At 35.0% G+C, this 26937-nt stretch overlaps 3 protein-coding genes across 12 annotated transcripts; 1 reads left to right on the top strand and 2 right to left on the bottom strand.

The window, feature by feature from the left end:
* Positions 1-78: 78 nt before the first annotated feature.
* On the bottom strand, positions 79-13343 carry LOC107939671 (isoleucine--tRNA ligase, cytoplasmic). 2 transcript variants are annotated; one of them, XM_016873031.2, is made up of 27 exons: positions 12295-13343; positions 12148-12213; positions 11837-11980; positions 11294-11511; positions 10642-10807; positions 9534-9647; positions 9139-9236; positions 7993-8071; positions 7673-7831; positions 7044-7133; positions 6646-6779; positions 6081-6240; positions 5852-5935; positions 5518-5730; positions 4964-5089; positions 4712-4849; positions 4397-4500; positions 4243-4306; positions 3695-3783; positions 3424-3565; positions 3040-3103; positions 2865-2932; positions 2503-2625; positions 1692-1757; positions 1119-1230; positions 574-665; positions 79-471 (listed from the first exon to the last, which is right to left on the bottom strand). In XM_016873031.2, exons 1-27 carry the CDS (start codon positions 12826-12828, stop codon positions 364-366), a joined length of 3555 nt encoding a protein of 1184 aa, XP_016728520.1. In that variant the 5' UTR covers positions 12829-13343; the 3' UTR covers positions 79-363. The 2 variants fall into 2 exon arrangements, with proteins under 2 accessions (XP_016728520.1, XP_016728521.1); XM_016873032.2 differs by having other exon boundaries at positions 3695-3738; positions 12295-12987.
* Positions 13344-14589: 1246 nt separating this feature from the next.
* LOC107939684 (uncharacterized) lies at positions 14590-17036 on the bottom strand. Of its 5 annotated transcripts, none has more exons than XR_001695248.2 (4): positions 16243-16965; positions 15320-15692; positions 15158-15215; positions 14590-14923 (listed from the first exon to the last, which is right to left on the bottom strand). XR_001695248.2 is itself a non-coding variant. In XM_016873050.2 (2 exons), the coding sequence occupies exons 1-2, from the start codon at positions 16715-16717 to the stop codon at positions 15613-15615; spliced, it is 555 nt and encodes a 184-aa protein (XP_016728539.1). In that variant the 5' UTR covers positions 16718-17036; the 3' UTR covers positions 14590-15612. The 5 variants fall into 5 exon arrangements, 1 of the variants encoding a protein (XP_016728539.1); XR_001695249.2 differs by having other exon boundaries at positions 15407-15692; XR_001695246.2 differs by having other exon boundaries at positions 14590-15215.
* A 4440-nt stretch (positions 17037-21476) lies between these two features.
* On the top strand, positions 21477-26079 carry LOC107939686 (pentatricopeptide repeat-containing protein At2g38420, mitochondrial-like). Of its 5 annotated transcripts, none has more exons than XM_016873052.2 (2): positions 21477-21604; positions 21852-26079. In XM_016873052.2, exon 2 carries the CDS (start codon positions 23386-23388, stop codon positions 24826-24828), a length of 1443 nt encoding a protein of 480 aa, XP_016728541.1. In that variant the 5' UTR covers positions 21477-21604; positions 21852-23385; the 3' UTR covers positions 24829-26079.
* The last annotated feature ends 858 nt before the right edge of the window (positions 26080-26937 follow it).

Here is a 26937-nt window from a genome sequence, read left to right as displayed (position 1 = left end):
ACACGGGTGCGTGCTTTTGTTATTTTGTTTTAAAATATTATTAAACTAGTGGTTGAATTAAAGGCAATTAGAAAGAAGTCGCACAAACAAACCGTAAACATAATGATAATCGTAACAAAATTTTTCTACAGAATTGAGCAACCATACTCCCAAATGGCTATAAATAGAAACTGAATCTAGATTTCTTCACAACAGTTAGATGCCAAAAAGATTGCTAGTTTTTTTAAAATATGAAACATTTTCCTCTCTTAACTATCTCATCTGTAAGTATCATATCTGCCCAGCTCTTGACTCTTTGATTTTCTGTAAATTGGATTTTATCCTCTGTGCTCAGTCGGAGGCACAGATTATTAAAACATATAATCAATGGCTCTTCCGTTCTGTCAAATAGTAATCACCCACTGTCAAGAAGACATGTTCTCCCAGCTTCACTTCCACTGCGGGCAAGTTCTCAATGCAATCAACCTTTATCTGCAACACAACACAAAACCAGACTAGACATTCAATTGAGGCTGACCAACCCATACTAGAGTCAAACCATATATTTTTTATCACAAGCAAACCAAATCGAACCTTGCCACGTCCAAGCTGAAACTCCGACTTCAAACAGGAATGGTCCCTTGACAGAAGGTAAATCTGCAGGCCTTGTGCAAATTTAGAATTTCCTACAACCATCAATAATTCGATAACAGAGAATGAGACATGAGAATACAACATTTTAGTTTGCTAACACCATATTACATGCAGCAACTGTAAAGAGCTTGAAAAGCTATATCTTTTAAATGCGCCTAGCCTAGCTAGCCTTGATCAAACCATTTAAGCGTCAAGCACAGCTCAATTGTCATTAGTATATATGCTTTATTTATATATCATATCCAATACAATAAATTTTAGTTTGAATTTGGGAGAATAGCCAGAACCTTGGACAAGCAATCTGAGACTATTTTCAAAAGAAATCAAAATATGACCTAATGGAAGATATATAGTTCAAAAGAAATCAAAATTGCAATACAGCCAAAAAATCTGATACTATAATTGTCAAAACAGTGTTCTGAGTGGCTGAGTTGCAATGTATTCATTTGTAGCATGAAAGATGATATTGTAAAACACAGCCTAACCTGAATATAAGGCGAGAATAGAATTTGCCTTGAAAACAAGGGCTGGTCTGACCAAGCTTATTTTAAATGACATGTTATAGATGCCATGGAAAATCTCTTCGCTAAGCACCACCTGCAATTTTTATTATGTAAGAATAAGTAAACCATAATGGGATTATGAAGAGGTAAGAAAGGTGGAGGGAGAGCAATGATGATAACAAACTAATGTTGTTCTAGAAGCATGTAGTAAGGTGTATTATCTACTAAAGATTTGGTCTCAGTTGAAACAACATAAAACCAATTACTGCCTATAAAACTGCAGGCAACCACTAAAGAATAAGTGCATCCTATCAACGAGAAAAAGGAACACTCGGTTTTCAGCTTTACTACAAATCTATGAGTATAATATTTACAGATAAGATAGGATCTTGAAATGATGGCAGGATTAAGAAATTTCATACTCCACTAATATACACACAACAAATTACTGCATTTCATTATACTAGCTTAGGAACAGAGATGCTGCATGTCAATCTATGAAATCAAAAAAAATTCAAGATGCTAATACACAAACTCAAACTGATCAAACTTAACTGCATGGAGCGGCATAATGTCAGAGGAAAGCAATGGAGATCCAATTGCATCCTTAATGTAGTTTTCCTGCAATAAGATGCAACCTTGAGCTATTATATACAGCACACTGCAAATTAAGACTTATGAGAAATTGGGCATTGCAACCACTGTCAAACAATGCAAAATCATTCACAAATAGATGATAGAAGTGCACAAAAACTCCATGCACATGTAGGGATGGCAAAAAACCCAAATCCAATGGGTTCCGACCCAACCAAATCCATTAGGATCGGATTTTTTTTAAAATCGGGTTCAGGGCAGGTTGGGTAGGGTGAATTTTGAAAAAAAATAGTCAGGTTTGAGGTAAATCCACCCCCGAGATATTTACAAAAATGCCACTGATATATATTAAGTTTTTGCTTTCAATAAATAAATACATATTAAGTCTAAACTCAAAAAAAAATAATCTTATTTGCTTCAAAATAAAAATAAAACAATTAAAAAAAAGTAATTCCATTTGCTTCAAAATAAAAAATAAAACAATTAAATTCGAGTTAGGTAGGAGTCGAGTCTCCTATTGAATTTAGGGTTTGGGTTCAGGGCAGATTTTTTTCTTTAACAGTCGGGGTCAGGTTGGGGCGGATGCCTCAAGGTTCGGGGTGGACACAAAAATTCACCCCAGCCCGCCCCGTTGCCTTCCCTATGCACAAGTACATGGATGCACACACAGCTGCATTCAAACAAAAAATCTGGCAAGGGGTTTAGCTAGTCTTTAATTAGCAACTACAGCTAAATCCCTGGCTAGATTTTTTTTTTTTGGGTCAAAACTTACCTGTGAGTTTAAAACTTGCTGGATGACTGACTTGTCTTCATCCAATGACTCAAAGTAGACCTCCACCATATCTGTCGGCTCAAGGCCAGCTTTCTTTCGTGATTTTTGAATTCTATTAACCACCTACAAAAAATTGAATTAAAATGTCCAATGCATCAGAAATAGTACCAAAAACTTTCAACTAGCTTCCTCCATAATAAAGAAACAAACCTAGTTAACCACAATATGGCATTATCAATCAACAGAGGTCACCATACTTCCACAAACACAATTGCTAATTAAAAAAAGTGAAAGAAGACGAAAAAGTAAATACATCTTTTTGAATTAGAATTCATATGTTATTAGCATGATGATTAATTTACCTCACGTGCAACACCAGCTTCAAACAATGACTCATCAGGACGTATATCCAAAACCACCAAAACATCACCTATGACAAAGACATTATTTTAAACTGAAGTATTTTCATAACATCACTTTATGGGAAGGACATGATAGGAATAAATCACCAATCAGAATAACATTAATAATCCTCACCATCTCCAGATGCATCCATCTCTTTATCTGTCATGCCATCAGGATGTTTAAATTCCCGCACAAGCTGAACAATTTCAAAACAAATAAAACATTTATTTACTCAGCATGTATTTAACAAAACACTATTCTTGGCAAAAGCACATCAAATTATGTAAAAACTTTAAGCAATCCAGAGAAAGTAGCCTAAACTTCTTATTCAAGAATTTATAGACAGAGAGATAAAAGCCCATAAGTTTAAAATACAGCTAATCACTTAAATTGATGCCATCACTATAAAGACTAAACAAAAGAGACGGAGCAAACAATTTTAACAAATACATTAAATTAAATTTAATAATAAACTATGCAAAACAACCCTGCATATACCAGCATAAGTCGGCATACCTTAATTTCAGTCAGCTTCAAACAGTGTGTAGCAATAGTCACCTCTCCAGCTTTCGTAAGAGCTAAGATATCTTCCTGAGACATGGCTTTGATTTCCTTGGCAACAGCTCCCATAGCTTTTCCTAGTCGCTTACCTAATACGCTGAAAAAAAAAATAGAAAAAGCAATAAATATTAGACGAACCTGGTTCCATACTCCTTTCCTGCTCCTCTCAATTGAAAGGAGGGGGAAACAGACAATAAAGGGGCTGATAAGATAATAAGTTGCATACCTAAAATCAGGCTCTGCACGAATGGATGCATACTTCAAAGTGTCCTTACATGTAACAAGAGACCTTATATTCAGCTCCTCCAGTACATACTACAGTAAGAGAAGATGGGGGGAGGGGGGGAAGACGAGGAAAATAAGATACAAAAAAACATAGAAAATATTGCCCAACCACTACATTTTTATTTCAAGACCAACGGACAACCCAAAGGAGAAAGAAGTAATTAGAGAAGGAAGTCAAACTAAGTGGAGGCATTTAACCTTACCATTGCATCAAATTGAAACCTAACTGCCATTAAGCTACAGGAAAATTTACATCCATTTGACTCACTTCCTATTCCTACTTAAAGCTTCTTTCACTTTTAGTTTTCCCTTTCTTGTTTTTCCCATTTGATTATTTTTAAAAAAAAAACCCTCAAATGCTACTTTGAGAACTTGATGAATTTTGTGTATAGCCGACGACATCCAAGGAATAACAAAGAGATAACAAGTAGAGCAAGGGGCATTTATTAAACTACAAACTGAAAAAGAACTAAAGTTTCCACAATGCACCTCTCTTAATTTGCCAACTATGTCACCAAGAAAGTCCTCATCCGGATGAACAACTACCATCTCCCTAAATTACAAAGAATGAATGGGTAAGAGGGTAAGACAGACAAGAAACATATAAGAGAAATATGAGGCAAGAGACAGCTTATAAGCAGACCTCAGAGGTGTTTTGAGAGGCTTGTTGTGACGCTCGCGAATGTTGCGGGCAAGGTCAATTATCTTCATCATTCTAGCCACACTTTCTTCAATTCGCTCCCCCCTCTAAGATAGCAATGCCATTTAATTCAGCAAAGCAGCCAAATGATTAGTTTAGAGTAGTATATACTACCTTATAATTAAGCAGATAAATTATTTTCTCAGACAATCTCAACTACAGAGATTTGGAGCAAAGTCCATGCAATGACCAATAAACTATTAATGAATTATACAGAACAAACGATATTAGCCTAATTACAACAAAAATGAACAATACCTTTCCTTCTTCTTGAGGGAAACTACAATAATGGATGCTTTCCTCTGCTCCATCACAGATTTTTCGCATGTTTTGATAAAGAACCTCAGTGAAGAATGGTGTAAAGGGGGCCATAACCTTACATGAAGTCAGAAGCACCTAAAACCATAGTACAAATTTCTAAGCATGTAAATAATTATATGACTGTTACTGAACACATAATAACAGATTAGCAATGAATTGCCACTAGGAAAATGAGATAATAGTACATACATTATAAAGAGTAGAGAGTGCCATCCGGCAGTCTTCCTCTCCAGTACGGCCTTTGAGTCTCTTACGGTTGAATCTCACATATATATTTGTGAGGTTGTCAAGAAACTTCAATAGATATGGCACCACCTAACATAATATACATGCATATACTCTTTTCAGCTCTATTACAGTGTAATATAACAGATGTACAAAACTAATGCATAGCACCTACTGAAAGAAGGTATATCTCAAATGTATCATGGTAGTGCTATTCCCAAAAACAAGTATGTTATAACAATATCATAGAATCAGTATCAGATCTACCTAATAGTATCAATCTCATCACTATTGTAATACACAATTCTTAAATCTTATAAAGCTGGTATGGGCTGTCAAAGTTGCTAAGCTGCTGCCAACTCTGAACGCTAAAAAAGCAACCAAAGTGTGAATTCTATTTCAAAACCTAGAAAAATGTTGCCAAATTTTCCAAACTGACTTAAATATTATATTTAAGTTTTATCTTCAACATGCATGTAAGGAAATTCCAAAAGGTTGTGTTGGTTTATAGACAGAACCGTATAAAGTCGATATGCATCCATTTCCTCTCGAACAAAATGAACAAGACTTTGAGTTGCAGAGTTTATCCATTGGTCAAGCACATTAGATGACTTCTGAATAACAGCGACAGCAATAGGAACAAATGGGGCAGAACCCTCATACTCGAGTCTTTTAGCATTCTGAACAAGGAACCTATACGCATTATACCATGGGAGAAAGACATCTTTGACCTGGGCAGATATCAAGATAACAGATTAAGAAAATGAATGTCAGAAACATGCAACATAACACGAAAACTCTTTTCAGAAGCAAGAGCTGGTATACAGCAAGCAATGCACAGAAAATACTCACAACACCAAAGACTCCATCTTTTTTAAAGCGTAAGGTCTCAGCCCGAACAACTGGGGAGTTTATAAGGTACAATCGTAAAGCATCCTGAAAAATTAAAACAAGATACAAGTGTTGATGAATGAAACAAAGTTCATGTAACTAAAATACATGTAGACCGAGAATAAGAAACTGGCCTGAATGTAGTGAATAGAAAAAAGATTAAAATAAGGGTATACAGAAAATGACTTACAGCCCCATAGTCATTAATGACTTCCATGGGTGAAGGATAATTTTTCAATCTTTTACTCATCTTCTTTCCATCTTCAGCAAGCACAAGCCCATTGCAAATGAGATTTCTAAATGCAGGTTTCCCAAATAATGCAGTTGACAACACCATAAGAGTGTAAAACCTGACAATGTGTATAAGCAGTATAAAAGGAAAACAATAATTAAAAAGAAATAGGTCTGTCTAGGAAGAGAACAATGTTCAGTAAAAAGGCTATCAACTGAATTTTTGACCAACTGGATGAGATGGCAATCTAAACTCCACAACTGTTTCACTCACCTACATACCACTTCCAACGAAAGAAAATTTAAAGGGTTATAAGACCATGCAAAATGCTTCACCATTAATCATGCATGTCAAAGAATTTTAAAACAAAAAGTTAAACCACCATCAAGAAACTTTAGCAACTCAAAAGGCTTGCTCATTTGGTTTGCAAAACAGTCAAAAGTGCATAAGATCAGCTAAATCCACATGTACACCAAAATCTGGTAATCATAATGAATAACAGATCCAACAGTAGGGAACAAACCATCCACGAGTTTGATCTAATCCCTCAGCCACAAAATGCCCGGGAAAATTTTTCTCAAAAAGTTCAACATTCTCAAATGGATAATGGATGTAAGCATAAGGCATTGATCCACTCTCAAACCAACAATCAAATACCTGCAAAAATAATTCAGAATAATTGAACAGAGTAAAAGACTGATGATAAGCATAAACACAAATAAGTAAAAAGATCTGACAAATGAAGGTTTTTAGCAGAAGCTGTCTAAAAATTTAGAACTCCAACAATGTGCAATCAGCTCAAAATTAAAACTGATAAAAATTCGAAGATGGGGTTGGACACTACATCAGCAACATGGAATCTGATAGTTACTAATAATAACAGCTCTTTGCATAAAAAGAACCTAAAGTCAGTAGCCTTACATCATCTATACGTCGTAGCACACCAAATTCTGGACCACGGCTAGAAGGTACAGTGATATGATCAATATTGTGCCGATGGAGATCAAAGACCTGAAATAATAAATTAAATTATGCACAAACCCACAAATTGCTGGGCAGAGATATTCTCAATAGCAATCTAAAAGCACACACTGCAATACTTCCAAGAAACAAACATAAACAAATGAAGACAGGATAAATTCACTGGACCCTGACACCAAAGCTAAAATAATAAAGTGGTGCCAGAAGTGATGCAAAGTGACACAAACTCTAGAACCATCATCCATTTATTATTTTAGACAATACTTAAAATTAACTACATAAACTGAAGGCACAAGGATCAATCAATAAAATAACATATTTTCTCTCTCAAAGGATTCAGTCCTTAACTCATCAAGACTGCACTGAAATAGACCCCTACCCATTGTGTGAAAAATAAATGAAATGGAAGAACAAAAGTTTTAAATCTATCACGACAATCCCCAGACAAGGAGAAAAGGGGACCAAATGTAGAAAGCATAGAGGCAAAAGTAAATAGATAGAGGCCAACAACATCTACCTTCCTAAAGAGTAACATCTTAGACATGGGAAAGTAGGAAAAAAAGTCAAACCTTAGCACCGGAAAGCCTTTCGAGTTTTTCAACAGAATCCATGACTATTACTTCCTCACCATCTTCACTAATCCACACAGGAATGGGAGTGCCCCAAAATCTACTTCGACTAATAGCCCAGTCTCTTGCATTTTCCAGCCAATTGTGAAAACGTTTATCCTGTGAAATGACAAAACACACAGAGAATATGACATTCTGAAAGAACCATGAGTAGAAGATAAATCCAGACCCATGCAAACAGAATGAACACCAGAAAAATTGAAAAGAGCTTCAAGTAAAAACATAATAACATCAACAGGCAGTGAAGAAAGTCATCTAACCTTCACATAATCAGGTACCCAGTAGGTCTGTTTGTTGTTATCTAATAATTGCTCTTTCAGTTGTTCCACCCGCACAAACCTAAAACATATGATACATTACTTACACAACTAGAATGCAGCAGAAAATGAAAGCAAGGAAGTAAAAGAATGGTTTCCAGAATGCAGCAGAAAATGAAAGCAAGGAAGTAAAAGCATGGTTTCCAGAATCCTTGTGCACTATCAAAATCTCCTTTAATAGGTAAATACACAATGTAGAAATGGGCAAACAAACCAGTTAACTAATGGCCAACTATATAAGGTAAAAAAGCATGAGTTTTGTAGTGCAAAGCAAATTTAAGATGCCTACATTCACAAAAATGAAGTATGTGGAAATCATGCAACCAAAACTGTAAATCCTTCAAAGTCTACAGAACTTTTCCAAGTCCGGGATCAACATTAAATGATTTCTTTGCTCATGTCTCAATTTACAGAACATCAACCTTGTTGAGGAAGGCAAAGCAAAAATGCAGCATTCATAGACCATCAAAGCCTGCAGCCTACTCTTCAATGCTTACACCAACTCAAAGTTGCTTATTTAAGCACAAACTAACATAGCAGGCAAAAACCATTTATAGGACAACCTTCCACTTATTGAAACTAATAATTCATTTCAACTTAGAAGAACTTCTAACGACCAGCTACATATACAGCACAGATACAATTCAACTTTCATGAGCTTAATTTGATAAACAATTTCTCCATGATACACCCTTTGTCAACTAATGCCCCTCAAGGGATTTACAAGCATATGACTTGTCTGTAATGATTCCAGAAGAATCAAGTCAACCAAAAGCACATGCGTAAAGCAACTTTCTCATAGCAAGGTAAGCAGACAATGGAATGTTCAAATTTGATCAATATATTAGCATTTCCTCTCAATGTATTTGACTATATTACCATCAAGAGGATTGATGATTAAATGAGCCAACAACTGAAATTAATATCTGAGTTGTTTTTGGCAAAAATATTAGAGAAAAGGCATGAAAAAGGGTCATTAAAGAAGGGTCAAATAAAGTTTGCTTGTATATAACTTATATCTTTATTTAGCAAAGCTATAAACTAAGGTTCTTAATCTTTCGGAATAAGGAGTGATAAAACCAAACATACCAGCTTGGAACAGCTCTATAAATAAGAGGAGTATCAGATCTCCAACAAAATGGATAAGAATGTGTAAAGGTTCCCTGCTTAACAAGCCTGCCTTTTGCCTGGGAAATAAAGAAGAAGATTGATGAAGTTCAAGGAGAAAGAAAAGTAAGTATAAAACATAGTAAGAAACAAATCTTAGGACATAACAACTAGATTCTTTCTTTCTTTTAAAATTTTGCTTTTTTGGCTTGTGATGGTAATAAAAACTATCATCGCTAGCTTTAAAATTGCATGGAGCTGTCAACAAAGTATAGGAGCTCCCAAATTGGTAATAAACAATTATCTCAAGTTGGGGATAGATGCTCAGCGGTTTTCCTCTTTTCTTTCAATAAGATATAATTTTGCATCAATCTGACCTTCAATGCTTCAATAATATCCTTATCAGCATCCTTAACATAGCATCCACTAAAATCAGTAATTTTCCCAGTAAAGCAACCATCATCATCAACTGCCACAATCAGATTCTCACCCTACAAGGCAAAAATAGATAAATAAATGGTAAAAGAAGTATAAAGAAGGGTGGTATTGATCCGAGGGAACAAACATGATAAAAGCATGGAAATTGGTTCAATTCACATAAAAAGAGAAAACAGATATAGTGAATAAAAGAAATGAAACTAATGGTTTGATTTATCCACTAAATTTTCAAAAACAAAATAAATAACAAGATGTGTTTGCGATAAAAGGAAACAACAGGTGACAGAGCATCAGCAAATGTATTCAAACTGATGAGGGAGATTTAATGAGCATTCCTGCCTCAAGGACATAAATTCCTCAGAAGTTAAATTACAATTGTGATAGACAATGTGCAAGCTGCAGCTCTCTACAACTTTCTCTATAACTTCACCTTTCTTAGGCATTAGACTTAGGCACTGATTAGTAAATGAGCAAATCCTATATTCCAACATCAAATGCAGTCAAGAAAGGATACAATATGTTTAGAATCCAAGAAAATAGATTTTTGTTCAAGAATGAAATCTTTTTGGAACTGCCCAATTCATCCTCTGGTACCATACCGCATCCCCGATCTGATGAAATAGTATGAATGCAAGAGGTATTTTGAATATGCAATTATCTTGAATGTATTAACTATATCTTTATTTTTCAATCACCCAGAAAGGGCAAAAGAAATATTTTTTCTTTCCTCAACATGATATGAAACCATATGAAATTTTGACTATCAATGAGAAAAGAACGAATGGATCTTGTAGGATTCCCAAGGAATCCTTCAATTTCTTCCAGAAGAAAATGTTATTCATCCGCTTCTCATGTTCAATGGACAACCAGAGAAGAAAGTTCATAAGAAAACGTATTAGTTACACAAAAACCATCGAGCAAGAACATTATAAGGGCATGGACACCAAATGAAAATTCATGCAACATGTAACAACCTGTATGTCAAAATACCAAGTCTAACCGTACAGCTAAAAATTAATACATTCAGATAAAGTAATTAGGGCAAACCTTATTGATTATTTGATTCCCAATGCAAACTCGGTAATCGTCTTCACCAAATGCAGGAGCACAGTGTACAATTCCAGTACCACTGTCATCTGTCACATAATTGTCAGCAATCACCCTAAAAGCGGCATCCGAGAACTCCAAGAAGTAGTTGAACAATGGTTCATACCTGCAACATATGCATCCTCTTAGTATCCTACTACAAAGAAGCTTGTCTAGACTCAAACCAATTTTAAATATCTCAAGAGCCAGTCACAAATTTTAATGTTCTCTAGAGAGATCATAACTGGCAGCCAATTATACATCACTTAATGCTGCAGATAAAAAACATTGACACGCTGTACTCCATTCCTACTTATGAAGATCAGTAGCTATAAAGATAGCAGTCTAGATATCACCCAGATGGGAATCATTGGCATATGAACCAAGTTGCATCAAACTAGAGACCACCTCTTAATGATTCCCAAGTTATTCGATATCCTCAAAACAAACAACTCCAGATGATAGAAAGGTGAAAATATACATCACAATTCCAAACACAAGTTTGATATTACCAATATAAATCCCAAAAAGAACTGCTAGGATGCAATCAATATAAAGTTCTTTTATAGTCAACTAGGACCAAGAACAGATAACCATAAGCATGAATACTCACTTTTTCCCCACTAGTGAAGCCCCAGAAAATTTTTCTAAAACTTCAAAGGAATCTGCCGCAGAATCTTTAGTCTTTTCGCCAGAAGATCCTTTGCTCTTAGATTTCTTGGAATCACCAGAAGGCCCATTAGCAGCATTTGGCTTTGGTTTCTCAGTTGGAAGTTCAGACAACCTTGACTCAGCAACCACATAGATTTTTCCAGAGTACTTATTGCGAACCTGAAATTTAATTACATAACCCATATTTCTTTAGGAAGGATGTCATCTCTGTGTTTTGCATGCAGGCACGCCTACGTAAAATTTTCATACATTATGAGTTATAAGCAATTAAGAGCAATGTAAAATGACCACGGGAAGCATGATGGAGAAGCCGATTTGTTGGGTGGGATCAGGTAACAAACTAACAAGCACTACAGCATCATGTATGATCTAAAACTAAGACTACACATTGCTTCAACCCCAAATGCAATAGAAATGACATGATAAACAACTCGACCATCTTGTGCTGATGACCTAAATAAGTAACAAGTGAAGGGCAACGAACCTTTACATAGACAAAATTTGCGTTGACACAAAGTGCAAGATTACTAGGAAGGGTCCATGGTGTTGTTGTCCAAGCCACGAAAGCAGCGTTATCTGGATCACCAACTATGGGGAAAGCCACCATTATTTCAGGATCAGGCACAAGCTGCACAATGAAGTGTTGTTAGACATAGTTGGAGTAAAAGGGCTGAAAAACTAGTATCTGAACTGTACTTGGAGCATTTCAGAAAGGTCATCAGAGAACAAATAGACCAAATTGCTATAGGAACTTGAGTAAAAATAACTAGAGTGACACTAAAACCAAGTAAATACCTTGTAGTTCTCACCAGCTTCAAAATTAGATAACGGGGTCTTGCACCCAGTACTATAAGGCATGACCTGCAGGACAACAAACTTTTTAATAAAGAAATTGTGAAGGAAGCAAAGGCGACGGAAAATGGGTTTTAATTGTAACCAGACCTTAAATCCTTTATAGATAAGTCCCTTTTGGTAAAGCTGGGCAAAAACCCACCACACGGACTCCATAAACTTCAAGTCCATGGTCTTATAATCATTTTTGAAATCGATCCAACGCCCAGTCCTGGTAATGATAGTCTCCCACTCCTCGACATACCTAGTGACTATACTCCTGCATTCCTCATTGTACTTATCGATACCCATCTCGAGAATTTGATCGCGGCGCTTAATTCCGAGCTTGCGGTCGATTTCGTTCTCTACGGGGAGACCATGGCAGTCCCAACCAAAACGGCGGGTGACATGATGTCCAGTCATAGACTGGAAGCGAGTGACAATATCTTTAATGGTGCCAGCGAGGATGTGGCCATAATGAGGGAGACCGGTGGCGAAGGGTGGACCGTCATAAAAGATGTATTCAGGCAAGTTTTGGGTGCGAGCCAGCTGACCCTTGAAGGCATCTATTTGGGACCAGTAAGATAGTATGTGCTCCTCTTGGGAAGGGAAGGAGAAGTCCTTTCCCTCGCACACCTCCTCCATTTGATTCTTCTTCTTCTTTGAGAGCTTTTAGCTGGGTCTTTTTTTGTGTGTGTTGGCGCGGAAGGGTGGAGGCGGAGTACTGGTATAGATGAGATTAAGAGCAGGGCAAACAACCCTCTGTCTCTGGTTTTTTTTTTTCAAGGTTTATGACTCTTTTTTGGTATACAAGGTTTATAACTTTAGGTTTTGTTAAAACTGATATGTTTTGAGCATAAGTAAATAAATTATTAGTAAAATTTAAGTATTAATATTTATGTTATTGGGGTAATATGTTAGCCAACTCCACCCAAGTAACAATTTGGCAATCAATATGGATCAATATTCATTGATAAGTAGAATAATATATCTGTATTTAACTCGATTTAATGCTCAATGTCAAAGATTGAAAAATATTTTTTTTGGATTTGAGTTCATATATTCATGATGTTTAAAGTTGTTTAATAAAAAAATAACTATGGAAGAGAATGAAAATAAAAGTTTTCGGTTGAAGCATGCAATGCAAATAAAAATATCATACAGCAATGATTTTAAGAGTTTGGTAACTTAAATAAAAATTTTCAAATAGTTAGTTGAGTAATTAAAAGTTTAATGACATTAGATATAATTTATGCATCTTTTAAAACAGAACTCAACATTGGGTCAAGGCTATTAACTCCATTCTATCAATCGGTAAGAAATATTTTTCTTCTTCATGTTCATTTTTTTCTTCATGATCTAAATCGTCCATGGCTATTTTGGTTAGATTATTTATGGCGGCTCATTTATTTTGATTGCATCCCTCTGAATCATTTAATGGTTAATAGTTTTTAATACTTAAAAATAATATAAGAGAAACTAGAAATTCAATTTTACGTGTATGCATGTGTAAATATAAATTTAGAGTCTTTTAATTTGAACCATTAGTTGTTTAGTGAAGATGGTATATAATTTAAATCCCTTAAACTCTCATCTTAAAATAGGCATTAATTTCAATCGTTGATGTAATTCGATTTGTATCGTTGGATTCGAAAGAGCTCAACTATAAATAAAGAACCCCGCTTCATTTACTTAAACACTTATGATTTTTGTTATGTGTATAATTAGACCAAATGATCCAAATCAAAGTTTATGTATTAAGTTGCACTTTAAATTAAAGTTGATATATAAATTTGATATTTATCATTTTTATTTATAAAATTTAAATTTTTATAATTAAACATTATTTTTAATTTAAAATTTTTCGTATTGATGACATCACAATAACGTTTAAGAACAACAATCGGCTAAAAGGTGTTGGTCGGATTTTTTAACGTCAAAAGGCTAAATCAATCAAGGACATATAAAATTAGGTCCTGATAATTAGTTTCTTTCAAAGTAAATATAATAGGCTTAACTAGAGATAAAGCTTCAGTAGGGTGTTTCCAATGATGAAATCAGGCAGGCCTTATTTAATAGAGTTGATGGGCTTAATGCTCCACGTAAATGGAGCTTTGAAAGTGAAGCTATTGTTAGACAAGTTTTCCTTTGAGAGATTATAGTTTCCAAGTTAAATGCAATTAATTCTTAAAGTGCCGTGACGTACGTTGTTGCAAAGCTCATTGTTAGTATGTTTAAAAGAGTGATCATCTCGCCAAAATTCAGTCTATTTTGTAGTTAAAAGTTGGATTACTGATAGTCAAAGAGGTCATTCATATCTATTTGTTACTGATATGGAGGGGCTTGGTCGAAGAATTCGATTGGCAGTTCAGAATGAGGTATAGAGAGATTTAATAAATGAAAACGTAAACATAAACTGCTATTTGCTGATGTGATTTTCTGGAGAAGAGTAAACTTTGACATCACCCCCAATCAATAAATTTTGATATTTCAACTCAAAGCCTCTTTTCCTAATAACGGAAATCCAATCCGAGTCAAATTTCGTCCCTTCTCTTACTGTTTCAAACTAGGCTGTGATTATCAGATAAGTTTTGAGTTTTCTTCCTATCTCAATTCTCAACCACAAAATGAAACTGATACCAAAACGTAACCTTCAACACCACATTAACATACGCAAAGATGAGCCATCTCAGTGGAATGCGTGTAATTTGCAGCCTTCCGTTCCGTGAGAAAGAAAACCCTAACAACTCCCACCAAGATTCATATTGGTTATAAGAATCAATTTACCTCAAAATTCAAGGCATTAGGGATAGATAGAATAGGAGATCTATGGCCATAAAATGGTCAGTTTATTCTTAGCAAAGCTCAAGTATCAGTGGTTCCATGCTGCGGCATTGGTTAGCCAGGTACCACCACAGTAATCATGGTGAAAGGAAACACAGGTATGATGAATCAACACAATTAGATTGGTTACCTCAGCAAACGCAGAGGTCCGGAACTAGTTGGTGAAGCTCAACTGGAGACTCTCACCACTGCATGCAAAGCCAACAGACGGTTGGATTCCATAGCCATATATATATATATATCAAACACCAATGAAGCATAGTAGCAGTAAGAAGACATATTTTATTCATACCATACGGGATACAATTAATATATCATATACATCCTAGTCTCCGCAGAATTAAGTCAAGACTCATTGGATCATCGGTTAATCTCAAACCTGTAACATCTTCCTTTCCAGCTTCTTCCCATGCTCCTTGCAGCTGATCCATTTTTAAAATTTTGGCCTGGTATATTTCCCACAATTGCTGGAAATGTCATCCCCACCATGGCATGGTTCGGCAGAGCGTAGGGTTTTATCCAGTTGATGGTCATCAATGAGAAAAATATTCATTCTCATTTTTCCAATGATTGTTCATGAATCTTTTAGTTGCACAGTTTGACAGTGCAGGCCACAGCTTGTGCCCAGAATTTAAGCCTTGCTTTAACATCTTCTGGATGGTCACCTGTAATGCATACACAAGGTTAAAACTCGTTCCCTAAGCGAAGTCGACCATCTATACATGGTTTTGCACAGGCTAGATGCATCCAACTTGCGAGTACTACTGTTCTATGAAAAACAAATTGCACAATGTTCCTGCTTTTTTTTTCCCTTTTCTGTGAAAAGATTTGTAAACTTTGAGCAGATGGCAAAATATTAGTTTCTTGGATTTCTCAGCATCAATGCAAATCAACCTTGATTATTGTGTTTGTGTAAGAAACCAAGTATTTATTTGAATGAAGGAACCCCAAGTGTGGGCTTTCAATTCCTGAATCTAAACTAAGCCGAATGAATCGATTTGAATCAGTTTTTCAATTCTTTTTGGCTCAATCCTAATTTCATCTAGCAAAGAAAAGCATGTCATGTATGATATAACACTACAACAAGTGGGAAAGAAAAGCAAGAAACAAAAGCTTATCATCACTCAAAGTCCTTGTAAAAACGAGCACAACAAGATCTGATGACAAATAGAAAAATAAAACAAAGAAAGATGGTAAAAAAGAGAAAAGACTGACCAGGACTAGAGATCTTCCAATTGGCGACGGGTTCGGGGGTAGCGGTGGTGTCTGGAGATGCATGGTGCTGGTGGTCATCCAAGTACTTCTGAGACATAGAGTAACATAGCTCAAGTGCAGGCAAGGTGTTGCAAAGCTCAGGAATCTCCTCGTAGCTGAAGCCAAACCCCAGATCTAAACACCCCTTTAGTTCGTCTAGATCATCACCGGTCAAGCTCTTTGTCCTCTTCAGTTCATCCTCCTCATCAACCGCCTCCACGTATCCCTCCAGCAACACCTGATTTTTCTTCTTGTTCTTCTTGGTGGTGCTAATCTTATCTTGGCTGTTAATATTATTATCCTCGTCTTCTTGATCTATCTTTATCAGATCTAGACGTTTTAGATCCAATTCGAAGCTATCTGCCTCTTTCTGGGATTCGTAGATTGAGTTTCTGGTGGCAACCCAAGATTCTGTTTGGGAAGAAAATCCTACCATCTTGTTCTAGTTCTGCTTTCCTGCTTTTCCCTGTAATAAATTTAAAGACTTGTACTTCGATACACGATCAAGGCAGGCTTATAAAGCTGTGCTGTCCGCGACCAAGATTTGTGCTCCTCTTTTTCACTTTTTTATTATTACTGCGATTATCTATATAAAAAGAATCGGAAAGACAATCATTGTAGTAATTAACAAAATAATTATATATGTATGTATGCATGCATGCATGCATGCATCTTCCATGGATGTGGGTGGTGGTTATGATGATGATGGTAAGTAATTTATTGCTCAATTTCTTTTATTACTTTTTAAGCAACGTGTCTTATTTTATTTCTAGAATTTTGAAAATTTATATTATAACTCAAATAATAATAATTAAAATTTGCAAGCTATACGTTTAAGATTTTTTTGCTTATTTGTTTTTTTATATTTTTTAAAATTTAAAATTTTAATCATAATTAAAGTTAATTAACTTTTTGGATATCAAATAAAAATAATAAGTTGATATTATATTATACATGATAATATTTTCACACAATAATCTAAAAAATATAAAAAAATTAAAAATGAACTCTTAATTTCAACCTCCTAAAATCGTATCAATTTGATAATAAAATAACCAAATCTAATTTAATAAATTGAATAAATACTATTAAATAAGGTCTAAAATTAAAATTAAAAAAAAACTTAGTAATTAACAAAGTTAGATGGACAGAGGTATCAAAAGGCAAAAGGGATTAGGTTACGTGTGTGGTGTGTGGTGTGTGGTGTGTGGTGTGTGGTGAGTGGTGACAGCTGTAGCAGAGCGGTAGATGGTGGAGGTGGACCGCAATAGAAAGTAGATAGAGAGAGAGGTGGGGGATGGGACCTACCACGTGTATTCATCATGTTCTTATTCATACTCCTTGTTGGTATTCGGACGGACCCCATCACCCTTTTGTCCACTTTTGACTTTTCGTTCATTCCCATAAATTTGTCTGTCTTTTTGTTCCTGCGTGTCCCCTTTTATTTATATAATAATGAAATATATATGGTCCCCATCTCTCATCTCGGGGAAGCAGGCCTAATAAATTAGGTTACCATCTCCAGGGCCAGGCCCAACACACCCGGTCCCAATAAAAACTTGAATTTTGTTGATCAAAGACACAATCATCTTGTCTTGTGACTGAAAATCCACTTCCATGCATTGCTTCACCAAAATCTTTACAGTCCACAATAACAGTGTGATGTCAATTATTTGTTTATGGCTGTCTAATTTGTACTTTATTAGTAGCTATTATTGCATGGTATACTAGTACTCGTTTAAAAATTGTGAAAGAAGCAAAATTAATTTAAGGCACCGGGCAGCTGCATGGGCTTTGCTAATATTATTCTCTTACAATTTTAAATTGGCTTATAAAAAGTATTATTACTTGGCTTTCTCCCAAACCATAGAGGAAAATTACCTCCCCATAATCCATGATTTCTTTAATCGCATTGATAGGCGTGGACTTTTTTGTCTTTAGCAAAATATTCTTTTGATAATTGAATAACTTGTGTGTCATGCAAAATATGATTCATCATATCTTATTTGTTTTGTTGAAACCTATTGGGTCCCAACTCATCCTTATCCACGTAGACATGGGCATACCATGCCATGTTATGAAGTGAGAAAGCATTCATGTTGATGCATGGCACTGGCATCTATATACTATAGACGCCATGTGGATGCAGGAAGCTGTTACTTAAGGACAATTACAGGCCAACAACCCACGTGGCTTCTCTCTCTCACTCAATAATTTCTTACCAGCTGTCTACCTGCGCCGAATATTTATATATATAATATATATTTGATCAGAGCCTAATATTTATATATACACACGTAAAAAAAATCAATTAAAACGTAAACAATAAAATTTTGTATTATTTAGCTACCAACTCAAAAGAGTAAATGGTCCAAACTTTATGGTGCAATTTTGATAACCTATTTCTCCTCGGATTTGTAATGTTGTTAATGTCTAGGTGTAATTGAGAAAAGACTCGCGCCATTTTTGTATCTTAAACATTATTAGACGTAGCACATTTACAAAAATTTTATGCTCGAAAATTAGAAAGTATGGATTGAAATTAAACTTTTAATTCATACCAGAAGATATAGTCTTCAAAAGAGTCTAACCACTAAAAAAATCTCTACTGGTGGGTCGATTATTGAAGTGGTTTAACTCTTATATATCGCATGATTTGCTTAGGTTATTTGTGACTTATTCAATTAAGAATTGTTTTATTGTGTGCAAATATTGTAAGTAAATTGAATTGAGTTCTAAGAGAGTTATCTAATTTGAAGTATACTTGATGTGTGGGTAAAATTTAAGTCGCACATGTACTTGACTATAGTATATTGACTCTCTTAATAATGTACGAAATTTCCAAATGTGTGAACAATTTATCCCTAACTTCACCGAAGAATCTTTTAGTATCAAAATATTTTTTTATTATTTAGAAAGAACAAATCATCTCTATTTATTTTTACTTATATGTTGTGTAGGGGAGTGGCATGATTGTTTTGGTAAATGTAGGGTGCTTTTCTAATAATTTCCCAACAATAGTATGATTAGATACGATTATAGTGTTGGAGCTTAGAGAGAGTGAGGAGAGCATTGGTAATGAAGCAAAAATTCGAGAGTTTAGAATTTGGACGTATAAAAGTTGATATATGGAAAAATATAGGCTGATTGGCCTGATAAGTATGAATGATTGAAAATTTCCATTTTTTGGACTTGGATTTCATTTTTCACAATACAATAGAGTTGGTAGCATTAAAAATAAATAATTCAAAGTGTGGTTTAAAAATTTATATTCTTTTCCATTATTATTTTTATCTGTCATTAAATTAATTTCTTCCAAAATGAAACTAGAAAGTCATCAACAAACTTCAGCCACCTCATGCTTTTGGCTATGAATAGCAGCATTTAATTTGATTTAATGAATGTGACTTTATTTTCTCATTCCTTCAATCTTGATGCACATTAATGAAGGATGCTTGCAATTGCAAATCTCTCATATCCAATTAATTTATTTACGTCTCTTTCTTTCGTTCCAATTTTATATATATCTCACAAGCAATTTCAAAATCATCAAAACCCATCACCATCTCCATCTCCATCTCAAATCTCAATCCATTTTCCTTGTAACCTACGTTAGATATGTTCACACATTAATATTATCATCACACCAATCTTCCATAAGCATGTGATTGTTAAATAAGGATATTTCTCAAAAGATTAGTCTTAAACAATTTTGATGGAGGGTAATGGTACACGTTCACTTAAGTTTTGTTTGGATGTATTTAAGGGTGATTGCTCGATTAAATCAAGTCGAATCAAATGAAAAAATTTCGAGTTGATGAGTACGATTTATCCTAATTTGATTCAAATTGTTTTTGAATCGAATCGAAATAAAATTCTAGTCAAGTCAAATCGAATAAAAATGTTCGAGCTAAATTAAAAAAATTAAACATGTCAAATTAAAAATAACTAATTTCATGAAACTATATATACTTGAAAACTTTTTTAAAGCAAAATAAAAAAAATACGACAAATTTGAATCATTAATTAATTTTTTTAGGTCCCCAAAATTATTATTTTAGAATTTTTTAAAAATTTTAAATTTCTTTATATATTATTTAGAATTTTTTTAATTATATATATTAAAAATATAAAATTTGAAATTTTTATAAATATTTTGAATTTTTCTATAATTTTTGTTAAGAGAGAGACCAACTTGCTTATTTTCAAAATTGACAAGAGCCAAATGTGTATTTACACCAATATGTTATTTGAATTATAAAATTTAACTTAATTCGAACTCAAAACTCAAATTACTTATTCGAGTTGACTTGAAAAAAATTGAATAACTTGAAATTCAAGTTCTGCTCATCCTTAATCACGCCCTTAGTTGTTTTCACTTTGTTTTATTCTTCTGATCTTTTCAACCTTTTTATGAATATGATTTTATTTTTTTTTAAATTGTAATTTAATTTCCACTCAGTGAAAATCTCTTAAATGAAGATCAGCAAATTGAATCAGATGATTATGTCGCTATTTCGATACTTATTATCCATTCAATAATTTTCATTTGAATTATTATTTAATAAATATAAACCTTTCATTTAAATTTGATGTTTAAATAATATTCCTATATATTTTAAAATTTATTCAAAATTTTAATTAAATATTATACATTAGAAAATTAATTTTTACAAATATAATATAATTTTATGTATTATAATTATTTTTAATAATAAATTATTGTAGGAAAAATTTATTATTGAAAATAATATCTTAATAAATGTCAATAAGAAGTAGATATGTAGATAAAAATACAATGATAAATTTATCTTATTTTCCACTTTCCATCTTTTATCTATGTTATTTGATTTTTTTTATTTTAATTACTTATATTTTTTATTTAAAAAATATAGATTTAGAGAGTAGGTTGAATATGAATGGGTGTATAATAATAATTTTAAGTCTTTTAATTTAAAGATGTAACGAATTTTATTAGTGCCTTAAAATCTTAATTTTTAAGATAATTCTAATATAAATTATCCCATAATCAAAGTCAAATCGCGTTAGTTATAAGTAATTAGACTTTGATTTGATGATTAGTTTGGAGATATGGTAAACGGAGACGAAGAATTGACAATGACACTATCATTTGTTTTGTAATACTTTTCTCCCTCTCTATTGTATTATATTAACAATATTGAATAGGAGATTCTAAGTGTTAAAGTTGAAGACGACTCTCATGACCATGCATGCAGTCCAATCGGCTTCACCCATATGATAATCGTGCGGCTGCATCTGTCCTACTGACTAACACCTAGACCCACATACACCAATCCATCATGTATGAAATTGCTCCACTGGAACTCTATCATGATATGAATTGTATGAATGAGTAATTTTGATTCTGAGAGAACTACTGTTGGTCTGTCCAATCTAAGCAAATTTACGTGCATCATTATTATAATGTTTGCTGATGGGATTCGCATCATGTTCATATCTTAGACTATCCTTTTTCAATTTCTCACTCTCAAAGGAATAAACTTGTTTTAAACAGTCTGCAGTATAACTTTAGTGTTACATATTTTCAGGTAAACAGCTCAAAACTGCTATGCTCTAAATTTGCAATATTGATGCCTTCAATTGCTTTATATATCATTCATCATAAAAGGAATTAAATACACAGATGGCAACATGCAGTTAATGAGGGATGATGTTTAAAAACTAAAAACATTTCCCTTCTTCCCCCAACCCACACAAGCCTTGTGCAACTTTGGACAAGAAGACCTTCACGAGCCTTCTACTTGTGCTATGGCAATTTTGGAATGTGTGGAACATGGAGCTGGTCCAAGGTACCCCAAGATGCTCTGATTTGGGCAAGGACTCTCCAAAAAGATTTTAGAGTGCATAACCTCACTCATGGACCTATGCTGACCATTAGGCCAAGGACTGCAAAGTGGAAGCACCTAGAGATACGAAACTGAAGGTCAATATGGATGCATGACGGATGGCAGATGAGCGGAAGGCTGCTTATGGTGTCGTCGTTGGAGGCATGGAAAAGGACCGTGTTGATCAAATGTAGAGGTTCCTCCATGCTAAAAGCAAGGACTTGACACCATTGAGGTTGGTACCCATATGGATGATGATGATGAGGGTGGAATTGTGGGGCTCCCTTCTCTCATCATCCGAAAGAGTAGATGCCAGGATAGGGTTAGTGTGGAAGGAGACAACCCATACCGTTGTAAACTCAGACTTCTGTTTCCAATGTGCCCATATCGCTCTCTTTCGTGTCTTGTGTTGCCTTAGATGTTTTCACGTACGCAACCCTCCTCCATTTAGCTAGGTGTTCTGGATATTTTATGAGCTACGAGCATGGCTCTTACTTTAAGATTTGGTGTTTCTTTTTTAGCTTCTTGGCTTGTATCCTTCATCATTATTGAATGAAATCCGTCTTTTTAAGTGAGAAATGGTTTTTTTTTCCTGATTAAAAATTACATTATATAAAATTGACTTCAAGTCATGCAAAAAAAGAATGCATTTCTAATTGGACAGCAAATAGACTTGTCAATGGCTTTGCAGAATGCTGAGGGGTAAGTTTTTCTTAACTCTGATATTGAATTTTTGCATGGAACACATTTATCCAGTGAGGTGGAGGTATTGAGAAGTATTCGTTTAATAGAAATCACAATGTGAATGCTCAACTTTGTAGCGATTGGTGTATACTGAGGCTAGGTGATGAAGCTGTATTGCTTTCACACTATATGGTGTCGGATAGGAATAGGATGCCATTGTTTTGATCGTAGCAGTTTTAACTGCTTCTTGGATAATAAAATTATATCTTATCCAAAAAAAAAATTGGACAATACAATATTGGGCCAGTACCATGAATGCGTTTCTGAATAATGAATTTCGGTGCCGAAGCCTCAAATCCACAAAGAAAGGGAAAGAAAAGCCCAGAAGAAAAGGAGCTTTTGGTTTTGCTGGCTATTTCTTTGATTCGAAAACAGCGGCACCCCCTGTCGGCTTCATTGTTTTTCCCGCAACTCTACGATGCATCCTAATCCGTAAATTCAGTTATCTACTCCCCAAAATGAGTTGAAGAATACTTCTATTGTGGGAGTGGAGATGGCGAGGAGATCTCCCAACTTTTTCCTAAGGAAGCACCGAAAATGGCCGCTTATTTCCTCTCACAAAACTAAATGGCGCCAAGCTTTCACCCAAAATCAACCCATGGTATCCTTCAAACAACTCGTTGCCCGGCATAACCCTCTTCAACCTGACTTTGTCCCCTCTCTCTTACAGTCTCTTAGCCTCTACAACCTTCACCAATCCCCTCAAGCCTATCATTTTCTCATCAAAACCTTGCTCCATAATAGACAATTCCACCACATTCCTTCCCTGCTCCATCACCTCCAACTCCAACACTTTCAAACACCCGAGTACATTTTTACCCACCTCGTCAAATTCTATGGCAAAGCTAATAGAATCCAGGACGCGGTTGATATTTTCTACCGAATACCCCAATTCAGGTGCTTCCCTTCAGCTTATTCTCTCAATGCTTTACTCGCACTTCTTTGTAGAAGTCAACGTGGCCTTAAGCTACTCCCTCAGGTTCTCTTAAACAGTCTGCATATGAACATAAGGCTCGAAGAATCTACTTTCCGTCTACTAGTTTGCACTCTTTGTAGAATGAACAAGGTTGCTTATGCTATAGAGATTCTACAACGTATGTTAGACGATGGACTTGGTGTCAATGATAAAGTTTTCTCTTTTGTGCTGTCATCAGTTTGTGCTGAGGGTGATTTGGATGGTGAAGACGTTATTGGTTTTTGGAGGGGATTGCGAAAGCTTGGGTTTTCTCCCGCCATGGGTGACTATGATGGCGTGGTTAGGTTTTTGGTGAAAAAAGGGAGAGGCTTGGATGCTTGGGATGTTCTAAATCAAATGAAATCCGATGGAATAATGCCCGGTATTATATCTTACACTATGGTCTTAAATGGGGTAACTGCTGAAGGAGATTACATATTGGCAGATGAGCTGTTTGATGAATTGCTTATGTTGGGTTTGGTTCCGAATGTTTATACTTATAAAGCCTATATAGACGCTTTATGCAAGCAAAATAAAGTTGAAGAGGGTATCAAGATGGTAGCCTGTATGGAGGAGTTAGGGTGCAAACCTAATGTTCTCATTTATAATACGTTATTGAGGACAATTTCTAAGGCTGGTGAGATAAGTAGAGCTAGGGAGCTTGTTAAAGAGATGAAATATAAGGGCATTGAAATGAATTGGGTTTCATATACGATAATAATTGATGGTTTGGTAAGTAATGGTGAAATTCTTGAAGCATGTGCCTTGGTGGAGGAAGTGTTGCACAAGTGTATTTTCATCAAGAGTTTGACATTTGATGAGGTAATCTGTGGCCTATGCCAAAGAGGATTAGTCTGCAAGGCACGGGAATTGCTTGGGAAAATGGTTGAAAGGAGTATTTCTCCCGGGGCTAGGGTTTGGGAAGCACTTCTTCTTAGCTCTGAATCCAGACCCAAATTTCATTTGGTAAATCCACTTTGAATAATGCTGCAAGTTAGAGAGGTCTATCAACCTTGTGTTTTCGGAATCAAAGACCATTTCTTAGACCTTTCACTTTTGTTCCTTAAAGAAGGGTGAGAGTGAGAAAGACTTGCAGTAGACGCAAAGAGAGACGAGCAAAACAAAATTCTTAGTGGTTCATAGTTGGTTCTGGTACAGGTATCTTTTGACTTTAAAACAAAGAAACAGAGAAGTAAACAAAAGATTAAGTGGAAGAAAATGGCCCTCTCCCAGACTCCTAGTAGTAAGTTCCATTTCCTTACCAGTAGCTGGGGATTGTAGAACCCTTACCTCATTGAAAAAGTAATGTTCCTGTCCAGGAAGAGCATACAGCAGATAACAAGTGGAGTATAAATGAACCTCAGGTTTGGACTAAGGAGTTTAGCTTTGCTAATTTCTTTTTTCCTTTCAGGATTAATTCTTCAAGTCTGAACATCTTATGTAATGTATTTTTTTGCAATTGCTTATCTTGGTTTGTTATCTGAAACCAAACATGTATTAGATGGAATATGGCAGCTGTAAAGTAAACACCTGGGTTGATATGTGGCCATTCTCTTTTGACAAGTGATTATAATTTTTACATTTTGTCTGGTTGAGTTAGAAAAAATACCATCTAATCGTGAAAATGAAAAGATGGGAGTGGGTCGGAGAAAACAAGATTCTGGTGAGTTGTGCACCAAACCAAATCTGATGAAGGGGTATTAAGAGAGCAGCAGCAGTAATATTGTATCCATTCATAACTTTCAATATTCTGATTCGCCACCATTTGGGTGATAAAATTGGTTTCAAATGGAAATGCAGTAGAATTATCAGAAGTCCTGGTAGAGTTACCTTCGGAATGGTTCCAAATGCCTGAGGATGGGATCTGCCTCTTCATTTGTGGTAGCTGCTGCAACAATAGCAGAAGTATATTCCATTGTCAGTCCTGCGAAGGAGTATGAAAGTAACTCATAAATCGACATTGAATCAGAGGATCCTATATACTTAATGATAGAGCTAATTATTCCAGCCAACAAAGTAAACCGTTAGAGAAAATATTTTCTTTTGTAAAAAGATCTGTACAGAGGAAATTTTAGTATGCACCTGTTTAGAGATGGCTTTTGTATGCCTTTTTGGACGACATTAGTGTCGCTTATCTGTTTGTTCGAGTTTCTTTTGTGTTTTTGCTTGTAACACCTATAGGCTTTGCTTCGGGAACATTTATATTCATATTAAATCGTCTTTTAAAGTCAATACATGTATCCAATGCACTCGTGCTCGTTCCCAACCCTCTGCAATCATCTATGACCTTGATGCTCCTCGGCTCAAACCTAAATTTAGAATGACTTTGATGCTTCTCGGTCATGACTACAGTAAGTTCAGCGATGCTTTGTCAGCGCAATTCTTATTTTGCCCACAAATATAACTCATGCTTAAATCAATAGTATGCTTCTATTTTACTTAAATAAGATCTTTGAAATACCAATTCACTAAAGACTTTGATATACTCCTAAACAGTATATTATTGCGTAAGCTAATGCAACTTAGCCTGAGTCTCCTCCTTGACATATTGACGATAAAATTGCTTTTTGAATTGCTTTTGGAAATCCTCTAAGTTCCGATCGCAGTCTCACCTCGGTCTCATTTGTGGACGTACGATGTCCATAAGATAGCGACATTAGTAAAATAAACTACAACAATTTATCTTAGTAGCATCATCTTTGATCCCCATCAAACAGAAGTATTATCCCCATCGCACAGAAGTATTGTTCCGTTCCTAGAGAAAATTGTCTACATCTCTTGCGGACCTCATTCACTCTGAACTCTGCATACAACGAGCTCTCTCTGAAGCTCTTAAAATTTTGACATCATGACCTCAGTTTTCTTCTTCAAAGCCACGACAATCCAAGGCAGCATTCTCAGTTTTCTTCTTAAATTTTTTATATCATGACCTCAATTTTTCTTGAGAGCATAATTTTTCTTAGTCAGCTTCTCGGTCTGATCACATTGAGAGTCTCTCTCATTGCATCCCAATTGAAACTAAGAGTCTCCATCACATAATCCCTGAGTTGCTCTCTCATTGACTCTAACTTAGCGGTGTGTCCTTTTATT

This window comes from Gossypium hirsutum, chromosome A01 (genome assembly GCF_007990345.1).
Source record: "Gossypium hirsutum isolate 1008001.06 chromosome A01, Gossypium_hirsutum_v2.1, whole genome shotgun sequence".
In the NCBI taxonomy this organism is placed as follows: domain Eukaryota; kingdom Viridiplantae; phylum Streptophyta; class Magnoliopsida; order Malvales; family Malvaceae; genus Gossypium; species Gossypium hirsutum.
The sequence above is the reverse complement of the archived record's forward strand: the minus strand, read 5'-3'. Positions and strand labels throughout refer to the sequence as shown.